Source organism: Trichosurus vulpecula, chromosome 1, assembly GCF_011100635.1.
Source record: "Trichosurus vulpecula isolate mTriVul1 chromosome 1, mTriVul1.pri, whole genome shotgun sequence".
NCBI lineage: Eukaryota > Metazoa > Chordata > Mammalia > Diprotodontia > Phalangeridae > Trichosurus > Trichosurus vulpecula.
The window spans coordinates 22189441-22202232 of record NC_050573.1 but is presented as its reverse complement, the minus strand read 5'-3'; the positions used below and the strand labels follow the sequence as shown (position 1 = coordinate 22202232).

At 44.8% G+C, this 12792-nt stretch overlaps 1 protein-coding gene across 1 annotated transcript in view; it reads right to left on the bottom strand.

Moving 5' to 3' along the window:
- SSH1 (slingshot protein phosphatase 1) overlaps positions 1-12792 on the bottom strand; it is a 101050-nt gene that overhangs the window by 18729 nt on the left and 69529 nt on the right. Inside the window, exons 8-11 of the mRNA XM_036738382.1 lie at positions 12129-12323; positions 11099-11192; positions 5482-5610; positions 783-829 (exon numbers count right to left, since the gene is read on the bottom strand). Coding sequence (XP_036594277.1) covers positions 783-829; positions 5482-5610; positions 11099-11192; positions 12129-12323 — 465 coding nt within the window. The remainder of the gene's footprint in view (positions 1-782; positions 830-5481; positions 5611-11098; positions 11193-12128; positions 12324-12792) is intronic.

Here is a 12792-nt window from a genome sequence, read left to right as displayed (position 1 = left end):
AAAGCCCGGTTTTACACCTTGGTCCCAAGAAGAAAAAAACAGATCAGCAGCAAAATACAGTGTCTGGCACATTAGAAAGCACTTAATAATGGCTTGCTGATCACTGATTTCAGAGGCTCTAGGCAACCCTGTTACTCCCTTACTCAAAAATCTTCTGGAGCTCCTTACTGCCTCTAGGAGAAAGTACTATATTTTGACATTCCTTGTTCTAAGGCCTCTCCCATCTATTCCATGTTCTAAGGCTCTTCTTAGCTCCGATATCCCACATTATAAGGGCTCTCCCAGCTCTGACATCCCCTGTTCTAAAGCCCCTTCCAGCCCTGACATTCTATTCTAAGGCCCCTCCCAGCTCTGACATCCCAAGTTCTAAGGCCCCCTCCCCCAGCTCTGACATCCCAAGTTCTAAGGCCCCTCCCAGCTCTAATATTCCCTACTCTAAGTCCCCTCCCTACTCTGAGACAGCCATGGCAGTCTCAACACTGGTCTGTGGCATTTGGTTTTCTTTTAAAAAACCATTTCCCTACCAAAAAACAGAAAGCCTGACCATTTGAGTCTCATGAATTATTCAGGGCACGACATTTTGAAGCACATTTGTCAGAGGCACTAATTGCTTCTGCCAGCTGCCGGGTGTGACGGGCGGAACGGGACAACAGTCTGTTCCTGGCCAGCTGCTGGAGGCCTCTATCCTGGGGCTGAAGGTCAATGGCAGCTTTCCCTGGGCCTGGATGAGGAAGGGCCTGATTAAATGAAGCCTCCCTGATAATGGGTCCAGATTTACTCACCCTGAGCCCTGCAGTTCCTCCAGATTGGACGCATTCCACTCAGAGCCCTAGGAAACAAAGAACACACAAAAATCCCAACACATTCGGTTGGGCATAGCCTCAGGAAGCACCCATGGTCTGGCCTAGAGTCACCTCTGGCCAAGGTATCAAGTGGAAGGGTCTGATTCAAAGAAGTTTCCTTTGTAATTCACCATTCTGTCCTTGCTCAGGACAAAGGAGCTGGGGCGGAGGGAGGAAGTGGGGAGCAACGGTGGCAGGTGATTTGGGTTCTGGCTATGAAAAGACCTCTTTAACCTCCCAGGCTCAGCTTTTTTATGGGTAAAATGAGGTTAAAACAGATGAAACAGCCCTTAAGCCCTCCCAGCTCTAACACTCCCTGTTTTGAGGCCCTTTCCCAGCTCTGACATCCTCTGTTCTAAGGCCCCTCCCAGCTCTGACATTCCCTGTTCTGAGGCCCCTCCTAGCTCTGACATTCCCTGTTCTGAGGCCCCTCCCAGCTCTGACATTCCCTGTTCTAAGGCCCCTCCCAGCTCTGACATTCCCTGTTCTAAGGCCCCTCCTAGCTCTGACATTCCCTGTTTGTTGTAAGGCCCCCAATCAATTCTGACAAAATCACTGATCTAAGCTCTAATATTCCTCCTAGGTCTAAAAAAAAAATCTATTCTAAGCCATCTTCCAGCCCTGAACCAAGCAGACCCTTTCTCCGTTATGTAATTGTGGACCTGGCCCATTAACTTCATGGAAACACAGAGTCAGGAGAAGCTCACTCCTTCCTTGCCCTTCTCTTAGTTCCAACATCATGAGGCCTTCCAGAGGAAGCCCTTTAAAAACTTACTTGGAAGAACATTCCTAAGGGCAGCGAGAGAATTTCTAGGGGGACTAGGAAAAGCATCACTTTGCTCATGGTTTCCATGTCCATTCTCAGTGACCACATGGAGCCCTGTGAGGCTCCCCAAGAGCCAAGGAGCATGTGTCCTGGGGCTTCCCCAACAGATTTCCTTCCAGAGCAGGCAGGGGCCTAACCATAGCAGAGGAGTCACACACCCTTCTGGATTCCGTGGAACCCTAAGAGGCCTTAGATCACAATGTGGAGTGATGAGCGCAGGCCAGAAAACATGATTAATTACCTTAAAATCCCAGCTCTGGCCATTCTCTCTCTGTGCTTTGGGCTTCACACCTGTAAACTCTGTGTGTGTGTGTGCACGCGCGCATGTGTGTGTGTGTGTGTGTGTACATGTGTGCATGTGAGTGTGTGTGTATGTACGTATATATACGTGTGCGTGTGTGCGTGTGTGGATGGGAGAGGGTCTAGGTGATCTCCATGGCCCCTTCTGGCTCTCAGTACAAAGAGATAGTCCTTGGATCTGGAATCTTAGAGCTGGAAGGGCCTTCAAAGTCTTGAGTCAGGGATGTCAGAGCGGGCGTTTCTTTCATGAATGGGTTGGACCAGATGGCGAATGAAGTTCCAGTCAACTCTCCAATTCTGTGACTCATTTGACAGAAGGGGAAATGGAGGTTGAGTGAAGGGAAAGGGCTTCTCCAAGGCCACAAGGCTCTGGTGGAGCTAGGACAACTCAATCAATTACCAACCGTGCATTTATTAAATGCTTAGGATGACCAAGCCCTGTGTAAGGTGCCTGGGATACAAAGACAAATAAACAATGGTGCCCACCAGTAATGATGTAAATACACCTTCCTAGGACTATCCCCATGAGAACAGTGCCCAGCATACAGCAGGTACTTAACAAATGTTGATGGACTTGAACCACCCTGTGAATCAGGTAGTACAAGCATTATCATCTTCATTTTACAAATGAGGAAACTGAGTCTTGGGAAGGTGAGGTGATTCTCCTAAAGAAGCACAGAGTATGGGTGGGACTTAAACTCAATTCTCTGAATCCAATACCAGTAATCTTAAAAGTAAAAATTGACTGATGCCTTTTGTTTTCATATTACCACCATTCCAGTTAGAACAACCTCAGATGCTGAACCCTACCTTGTGAGAGTTTAACAAGCAGCCTGCGCAGTGACCCTGCCTGAGGGAGTATGCAGCGCTCTGCCCCTGTATCCCCCCACCTCTCTATGGAAAAGAGAGACATTTCATCATCTGTTTTCTCTAAGGCCAAAGTGGGTCTTTCTGAGTAATCAGGGCCTTTGTTCCTTTATCAAACTTCTGCCCTTGTCTTCTGCTTTTTCTGTGAAGCCACTCTGACCCAGAAATCACTTCAGGGAACGGGAAGGGTGGGGGAAAAAGAATGGCTCAAATCCTGAAATTCCTTTAGGAGAGATCATGGAAAAAGTGATACAGAAAACTAAGCCCTGCTAATGAGGTAATTAAACCCCGGTTAAGGCCACCACCTTCCTTCAGCTGGGAGCGCCATCTAGTGGAGAGACTGACAATGGGCAGGAGGATTTCCTCTAGAAGCAGAGAAATCAGACTGGGGACATTCTCCCAAGCCCTGCTGCCCAATTCTGGGGCAAATCATTTGACCTTTCTGGGCCTGTTTACTGTACTATTAAAAGAATGTGATGGAGCAGATGATCTTTAAGGCCCCTCCCAGTTCTGACATCCCCTGTTCTAAGGCCCCTCCCAGCTCTGACACTAACACTCTGACACTCTTTGTTCTAAGGTCCCTTCCAGTTTGGATATTCCGTGTTCTAAGGACCATTTCAGCTCTGACACTGACACTCTCTGTTCTAAGGTTTCTTTTAGCTCTGACATTCCATGTTCTAAGGTCTCTCCCAATTCTGGCATTCTTTGTATCCTAAGGTTCCACCCAGTTCTTGGCCGAACTCTTTAATCTCTTTGGGCCTCAATTCCTCTCCTCTAAATGAGAGGGCCAGACTACAGACCAGCAGGGCATAGAAATAGCATCATCCCAATCAATAAATGGTCAAAGGATATGAATAAGCAGTTTTCAGAGGAAGAAATTAAAGATATCTATAGGCATATGAAAAAATGCTCTAAATCACTAATGACTGGAGAAATGCAAATCAAAACAACTCTTAGGTACCACATCTCACCTGTCAGATTGGGTAAGATGACAAAACAGGAAAACGATAAATGCTGGAGAAGATATGGGAAAATTGGAAGACTAATGCATTGTTGGTGGAGTTGTGAACTGATCCAACCATTCTGGAGAGTAATTTGGAACTATGCCCAAAGAGCTATAAAAATGTGCATACCTTTTGACCCAGCAATACTGCTTCTAAGGCTATATCCCAAAGAGATCATACAAATGGGAAAAGGACCCATGTGTACAAAAATATTTATAGCAGCTCTTTTTGTGGTGACAAAGAATTGGAAATCAAGGGGATGCCTATCAACTGGGGAATGGCTAAATAAGCTGTGGTATATGAATGCAATGGAATACTATGGTGCTATAAGAAATGAAGAGCAGATGGACTTCATAATAACCTGGAAAGACCTACATGATCTGATGCTGAGTGAGGGGAGCAGAACCAGGAGAACATTGTACACAATTACAGACACACTGTGAGATAAGCAACTTTTATAGACTTGGCTCCTCTCAGCAATTCAATGTTCTAAGACAACTCCAAAAGACTCATGATAGAAAAAGCCATCTATATCCAGAGAAAGTATTATGGAGTCTAAATGCACACTGAAGCAAACTATCTGCATTCTCTCTCTCTCTTGTTGTTTTGTTTCTTCTTTCTCATGGTTCATCCCATTGGCTATAATTCTTCTTTACAACATGACTAATGTGAAAATATGTTTAATGTGAAGGTATATGTAGAAGCTATATCAGATTACATGCCATCTTGGGGAGGGGGAGAAAATTTGGAACTCAAAAGCTTGTGGAACTGAATGTTGCAAACTAAAAATAAATAAATTTAAGATAAAAAGAAAGAGCATTGTATTTGGGTCCAGATTGGGGTTCAAATCCTGTCTCAGACAATTCCCTTGCTTCTGGGAAAGTTAGATCATCTCTTTTGGAGAGGGAACTCAGGGCAATTAGGGTTAAGTGACTTGCCCAAGGTCACACAGCTAGTAAGTGTGTCAAGTGTCTGAGGCTGGATTTGGACTCAGGTTCTCCTGAGTCCAAGGCCAGTGCTCTACTCACTGTGCCACCTAGCTGCCCCTAGATCATCACTTTGAGCTTTGGTTTTTTCATCCGTAAAATAGGGATTAAATACATACGGTATTACCATCACAGGGGGACAGGGGGAAGATTCCTTGGTAAACCTTAGGGCACTTGTTCCATTCTATTCAGTATAATTTTTATCTATGGAAGGGTTTTATCAGTCTCTACTAGGTCACATGATTCCTGATGGAAGGTAGCCTGTTTTCTTTTATCTCTGAATCTCCCACAACAGAAAGGACAGGGTGCAAAATACAGTGGTCACTTAATGTTTGCTGAAAGCTCCCTAGCATTCTAGAGGGCACTCAAAGGAGTCCACATATTACTACAGGTAGGAGAGAGCCTGAGGACCAGCTTAAGATTTGGGAGTCATGAACCACATTTCAAACAACTGCCTTGAGAAGAGACCAACGGACTGCTCTCCAGAAATAGAACTTTAACGGAGATTCTCCCTGACAAGAAAGTTTGTTTCTCAAGTCACTGATCCCCTTAGCCTTCTGTTTTCTCACTGACTTGCCACTTTGGCCCTCTGGGACTGATTCATGTTTCTGAAAAAAAGACGCCACACATCTGAGGCCTGGGCCTCAGCCTCTTACCAGATAGAGGTGATCAAAGATGAGGGAGGGCTTGTCCATCTGGCCCAGGATGAGAAGCATCTCATTGTCAATGAATTCTTTGAATTCCTTCAGGTTGCAATTCATCTGCTTCTCTAATTCATTGCGTATCTGTGGAGTGGGGGGAAATGTCAGGAAGAATCATTATTAAGAGACAATTGTCTTCCCAAAAGAAAAAGCCAGAGCATGAGCCATAGCTCATTAAAAAAAAAAGTGGTATCTCCATTTTTCCTCTCAGAGAGGATGCAGAATGTTGCATATACTATCAAAAATTATAACTGAGTTTTGTGTTTTGACTTTGGGTCTTGACCAGAGATTTATCACAGCAATGACTCCCTAGTGGGGAAATTTCCTCCATGTAGACAGAATGGCAACTCTCACAATTTAGTCTAATACCTGGGTCATTGAGAAGTTAAATGACTTGATTTGAACCTAATTTTTTACCTAGAGACAGACCTGAATACACTATGACACATGACATCTGGTTTTATTTAATTGTATCTCACTCAGGCTGGAAGTTCAGAAGCCTCTCACGGGTTTGATCCCACTATGAAGTGGCACAAAAACTCTGATCTACTATTTTCCACCCGAGCTGGTTCTTCCTTCCTTTGGCAGTCTAGTAGTACCCGGCTCCAAGGAGCTCACCATCTTGGTGCCAGACAGAGCGAACAACTGATTGATTTAAGCCACTACAGCTCAAGTGATCTATCAACCTCAGCTGCCCCAAGTGCAGTGATTACAGGCATGGACCATGACACCTTGCTCACTACAACTTAGAAACAAAACAAAACAAAAAAAGAAGATATCTACATTAAATATATTAACAGCAAGAAAAAACATATGTATTAAAATATGTATAATATTGAATGTTATTTGTCTTCATTTTAAATCAAAGAATATGTATACATATTAAAACAGGTATAATACAAAGTTGCAAAGAACTAAAAACAATCTAAATGTATTCAAATGGCTTGGTAAATTATGAGACACTGAGGAAGCCAGATACAGAGGAAAGGACCCTAGATTTGAAATAAAAAAGCTAGCATGATGTGAGAGGGAAACAAAAGTAGATTTCTCAGTAAGTGCAGGAGTAAAACAAGGATACCTCCCTTTTTCAATGTTATTTGACACAGTTCTTGAAATGGTAGCAATAGCAATAAGAGAAGGGAAAGAAATGAAAGGATAAAGATGGGCAAAGAGGAGACAAACTTAACCTTATTTGCTGATGGCACTATGCTTTACACTTAGAAAACCCCAGAGAATCAGTAAAGAAAGTAACTGAGAAAGAAGTATATAATTCCAGTAAAGTAGGATAATGCCTCCTTCCCCCCCAAAATCAGCACCATTTCTGTATGCCAGTAGGAAAACCCAGAAGGAAAAACAGAGAAGTCTCCTTTACAATAGCTACAAAATGGAAATACGTGGGAGTCAATCTACCAAGGCACATTCAATATTTGGACAGATTCAATCACACAAAACCCTCTTTAAAGAAACAGAAGCCTTGGGTCCAAGACTTGGCTCTAGTATTTACTAGTACTGTGATTCTGGGCAAGTCATTTAACCTCAAATATAAAATGGAGGCAGTATTTCTTGTACTGCTTCTGTCACAGGCATACTATGGGGAAAAAGGCTTGTTAGCCTTATATATAGCACCATGGAAAATGTGAATTTTTGATATTGCATCTTCCTAATGGATAAGAACCCAACATCTCAAATTTATAAGGAACTGATACATTTTCAAGGGCAACACATAGTTCCCAAATGGTCAAAGGATATGAACAGAAAATTTACAAAAGAGTACAAAATACTGAAAATAAACATCTGACCAAGTAAGTGATCAGCCTCTCTAGTAGATGGAAATGAAATGGAGGTATCACTTTGTACCCATTACATTCCCAGAATAAGTAGAAGTGACCAAACACAATGCTGGAGGGAAGGGATATTGTAGGAAAGTAGGTAAACTCATACAATGCTGGTGGAATTGCAGACTGGAAGATTCTTTTTTGGAAGGTGGGTTAAACAGAGTATAACAAAAGTCATAAAAATAATAATATCCTTGGACCCAATAATCTTTGTTACTGGGAATATACCCTGAGTAGGTGATGATATTAAAAAAAAGTGATTGGCTACACACACACACACACACACACACACACACACACACACACACACACACAAACATACTGACATATATTATATCAGTATTTTATATACTGATTCTAATAGTGAGATACCTCAGTATTCTATAATACTGCAAAGAGAGAGAATGGATGGAGAAGGAGGGACTGACATTTTGCGTGTGAAAATTAATTTTGAGGCGTAAACAGCCAAGTCTTTGTGATTCTAGGTGTGGTGCTCTATCTACTATACCATGTAGCTGCCCTGGCATACATCAGGTGCTTAATAATAGGAGGCAGGTAGGTGGCAGAGGGCTAGATTTAGAGCGAGGAGGACCTGAATTCTGAACCTCCTTCAGACATTCACTAGTGGTGTGACTCTGGGCAAGTCATATCAACCTCCCAGTGTTGCTGTGATGATCAAACAAGAGAATACTTGTAAAGTGCTTTGCAAACCTTAAGGAGCTCTACGAATTTCAGCTCTTATTGTGATATCATTATTAGGAATAAATGTTTGATCACAAATGAATTATCAAAAAGCACTTGGGTGCCTACTATGAGAGAGAGGAAGAGAGAGAGGGAGACAGACAGACAGACAGACACACACACACACACACACACAGACACACAAAGAGAGACAGACAGAGAGAGAGAGAAAGGAAGAGAGAAAAGGGAGGGAGGGAGAGGGAGAGAGAGGAAGAGAGAGAGGGAGACAGACAGACAGACACACACACACAGACACACAAAGAGAGACAGAGAGAGAGAGAGAGAAAAGGGAGGGAGGGAGAGGGAGAGAGAGGAAGAGAGAGAGATAGAAGAAAGAGAGAGAAGGGAGGGAGAGAGAGGGAGAGGGAGAGGGAGAGAGAGGGAGAGGAAAGAGAGAGAAGGGAGGGAAAGAGAGAAGGGAGGGAGAGGAAAGAGAGAGAAGGGAGGGAGAGAGAGAAGGGAGGAAGGGAGAGGGGGGAGAGAGGGGGAGAAGGGGAGAGAGGGGGAGAGGGGGAGAGAGGGGAAGAGAGAGGGAGAGAGGGGGAGAGGGGAAGAGAGAGAGAGAGAGAGAGAAGGGAGGGAGAGAGAGAGAGCAAAAATGAGAGAGAGAAGAGAGGAAGAAAGAGAGAGGAAGACAGAGAGGGAGAAAGAGGGGGAGAGGGGGAGAGAGAGAGAGAGAGAGGGAGGGAGAGGAAAGACAGAGAGAGGAAAGAGAGAGAAGGGAGGGAGGGAGAGGGAGAGAGGGAGAGAGGTATGTATGTATGAATAGGATGTGTATATATGTATATATACATGTATATCTGTCTGTGAGTCATCTGCACCAATATTAGCTAAGTCATGAGAGCTGAGGACAGGAGCAGACTGTAGCTCCAGACCATGTTATTCAATCCCCTATTTCACAGAGGGCCACATGTTTACTGGATGACAGAAGGGCTCAGTTTCCCCATCTGTAGAACGAGGGGGCTTCCACTAGATAAGTGACCCAAAGCACGTTGTCACAGCATGATGTAAGGCTCGAGATACATTCTCAAGGCCATAAATGATCATCCACGGGGACCAAAGGCATGAGACACAGTCTAGGTCAAGAAGAGATATAAAAATTTGAAGGAAATTAAACCCATTTTCACACAGGAAAAAATATTTGTAGGCTATGTTATTTTTGGATCCCATGTGATTTTTTTTTATTTTAGAGGGGAAAATAACACCAAGATAAAAATGTTCTCAAGACTTCTGTGTTAAGATAGCTCGGTAAAGTCTTCTCTTTTCTTTTTTTAAAGCTCAGTAATTTCTTGGGTTTTTGTGTGTGGGGGTGTTGTTTTTTGGAGGGGGGAAGGCAGGGCAATTGGGGTTAAGTGACTTGCCCAAGGTCACACAGCTAGTAAGTGTGTCAAGTGTCTGAGGCCGGATTTGAACTCAGGTGCTCCTGACTCCAGGGCCCATGCTCTACTCACAGCGCCGCCTAGCTGCCCCTAATTTCTTGACCAGATTGGTCACAGGTCTTTTCCAGGACAGGATTTCAGAGCTGGAAGGGACCTCAGTGGCACCTTGTCTAAATCAGATCCCCATGACAACATCTTTGAAAAGTGGTCCCCCAACCTTTGTCTGAAGACCTCAAGTGACAAGGAGCTCACTACCTCCAGGGGCAGTCCATCCTCCTGGCTAGCTCTAATTGTAAGGCAGTTCTTCTTTCTATCATTTAAATCTACATTTTTGCGGCTCCCACCTAGGAACAGGATATAGTTTGTTTGTGGTGGAAGGGGAAGCTAGGTGGCGCAGTGGATAGAGCGCCAGGCCTGGAGTCAGGAAGACTTCCACAGATCAAATATGGTCTCAAACATTTAACTTGCTGTGTGACCCTGGGCAAGTCACTTCACCTTGTTTGCCTCAGTTTCCTGATCTGTAAAATGAGCTGGAGAAGGAAATGGTAAATTCCCAGGAAATGGGGTCACAAAAAGTTGCACGGAAGACAAGCGAACAACAACATAACATATTTATTTGTTGTTTTCCCATTAGATTTTAAGCTCCTTGAGGGCAGGGATTGTCTTCTGCCTCTTTTTTGTATTACCAATGGTTAGTCCAGTGCCTGGCACACAGTAGGAGATCAGTAAATGTTTACTGATTGATGGACTGATACAAGATGAGTGAAGCATGATAAGATAGTGAGGGTGTGGCTAGATTATGTGGAAGATTTGTTTGAGAATTTTATGGGCCTGCAGGCTCGATACCAGCCATCACTACACCTCTCTGGGCCTTGATTTTCTCATCTGTAAAATGAAAGCACTGGATTAGAGGAGGAGTCCTTAACCCTTTTGGTTACAGACCATTCTGGCATTCTGGTGAAACCTATGGACCCCTGCTCAGTTTCATGTATTTAAATGAATAAAATTAAATACACAGGATTACTAAGGAAACCAATTGTATGGAAATGCAATTATCAGAATATTTTAAAAAGATTTTCACAGATCCCAAGCTTTAGGCTTTAATAAGCTTAAACTCATGCCAGGGGTACCCTGTATATCTTTTATGTACAATAGCTGTGGGCTCCTTGAGAGCTGGAACTGTTTTTTGCCATTCTTTATATCCCTGGCACTTAGCACAGAGCTTGGTATACAAAAGGTGCTTAATAAATGCTTGGGTGAGGCAAAAGAGGCAAAGAGAGGCTTGATATCAGGAGAAACTTCCTAACAACTAGAGTTGTCCAAAAGGGGAAAGGACTGCTGGTCACCTGGATGAAGGATGACCGTTCGTCAGGTCCATGTTCTAGAGGGCTGATCTGTTCAGGTATGGGTTGGATGGCCTTTGGGGTCCCCCCCCAATGCTCTGATTCTGGGTTCTGGGCTTCTACAAACCTAGCTCTTATATTTATTAGTCCTGTGACATCTGGCTAGTCACAGCCTGTGTCTGAGCCTCAGTTTCTCCATCTGTAAAATGGAGCTAGCACTTATGAATTGTAAAGAGATTTGAGAACTGTGGAGCCAGGAAGCTCATTCTCTTACTTCTTTGGAGGTCACATTTTCCAAGTCCTGACTCATCATGATGCTTCGGAGCTTGGCTTTGATGAGGCGCTCTGTTCTTTCCCCTTCTGTTGGCCTGGAGGAGAAAGAACACTGAGGAAATCCCAGGAAATATTGGGTGGGTGGGTGGGACTGTGGAAGCAGGTATTGGGCCTCCTGGGAGTGCCTATGGCCCCTGCTCGTGATACCTCAGTTGGAGGTGCCAGGACTTTTTAAGAGGAAGGGAGCGGGGCAGAGGTCAGAACACAGGCTGTGTCTCTGGAAAGCCCCTCAAAGATATTAGGAACAACTGAGGGGCCTTGAATGGGGAACAAGGGAAAAGGGAGAAACCTGGGATACTGATCAAAGATGCGAGCCACTCACAGATCAGGTTGGGGATGGAATCACAGGAGAAATGAGATTCTTTTGGAAAAGCAGGGGGTAGCAATTGAGAGTTACAATGTTGAAGAGGGCAGTGGCCAGGTAGGGATGGGAGGGTGAGGAGCTTGGGAAGCACTGGCCTGGGAGGCGGAAGAACATTCCCTGTTCTAGAGCCCCTCCCAGCTCTGACATCCTCTGTTCTAAGGGCCCTCCCAGCCCTGACATTCCCTGTTCTAGGGCCCCTCCCATCTCTGACCTTCCCTTTTCTAAGGGCCCTCCCAGCTCTGACATCCTCTGTTCTAAGGGCCCTCCCAGCTCTGACATCCTCTGTTCTAAGGGCCCTCCTAGCCCTGACATTCCCTGTTCTGAGGCCCCTCCCAGCTCTGACCTTCCCTGTTCTAAGGGCCCTCCCAGCTCTGACATCCTCTGTTCTAAGGCTCCTCCCAGCACTAATATTATGATCTATTTCTGGGCTCCTTTCCAGGACTGATATTCTTACAGATTTAATAAATTCTAAGGTCCTGTGTGGATCTAGAATTCTACAGTCCCCATTCTAGGTAAAGAGTGGATTCCTGTTCTGAGAAAGGAAGGATGTGGGATGGGAACACCCAGTTAGCTTTGAGAGGGGATAAGGGGAGACCTTGGCACTTACTTGTCCACAAAGAGGGCAGGGGAGTCGGGCCTCGTGGACTCCAGGTCCTGCATGGCATTCCACTCATTAATGCAGCTCTGGTCAGAGCCGATACAGCTCTCATAGTAGGTGGCCCACACCAGGGCCATGCCTCCGGGGAAGTAGTTGTATCTCCGGGCCACCTCACAGGCCTTGTGCAGAATCTGGAGAGCAGACCTGCAGGTGGGGAAAGAAAGAAGAGCATGAGATCTGGCAGTGGGCAAGGGCTTCTGGGTGTATCCTTCTCAGTGGGGTTCCTGGTTTCACCAGGGCAGGAAAGATGGACAAGCAACTGTAATGGTAATTTAAATTTGAAGATCTTTCCTACCCATTAATAGGTCCATGTGAGCTGCTTATGTCACAGGAAGCCTAAGTCACATGTGGTGGGAAAACCTTGCTGAACAAGAGAAAAAGGAAAGGGTGGAGCAGGAAATGCTCAGAGAGGTTAGAGCTGAGGCAGAGAGCAGACGTGTGCTGGCTGTACCGTGAGTGTGTGTTGGTGGCAAGGGCCCAGCAGAGGGCAGGAATGGTTTTGGGATGGCTTGGCTCCCTGCTGTGATGTTGTGTTTTAGGTTCTTTGCTATTATTATAAAGTGGACTTACTGGTTCTGGAATCTGCTTGCTGCTTGGAGGGGTCGGACTTAAT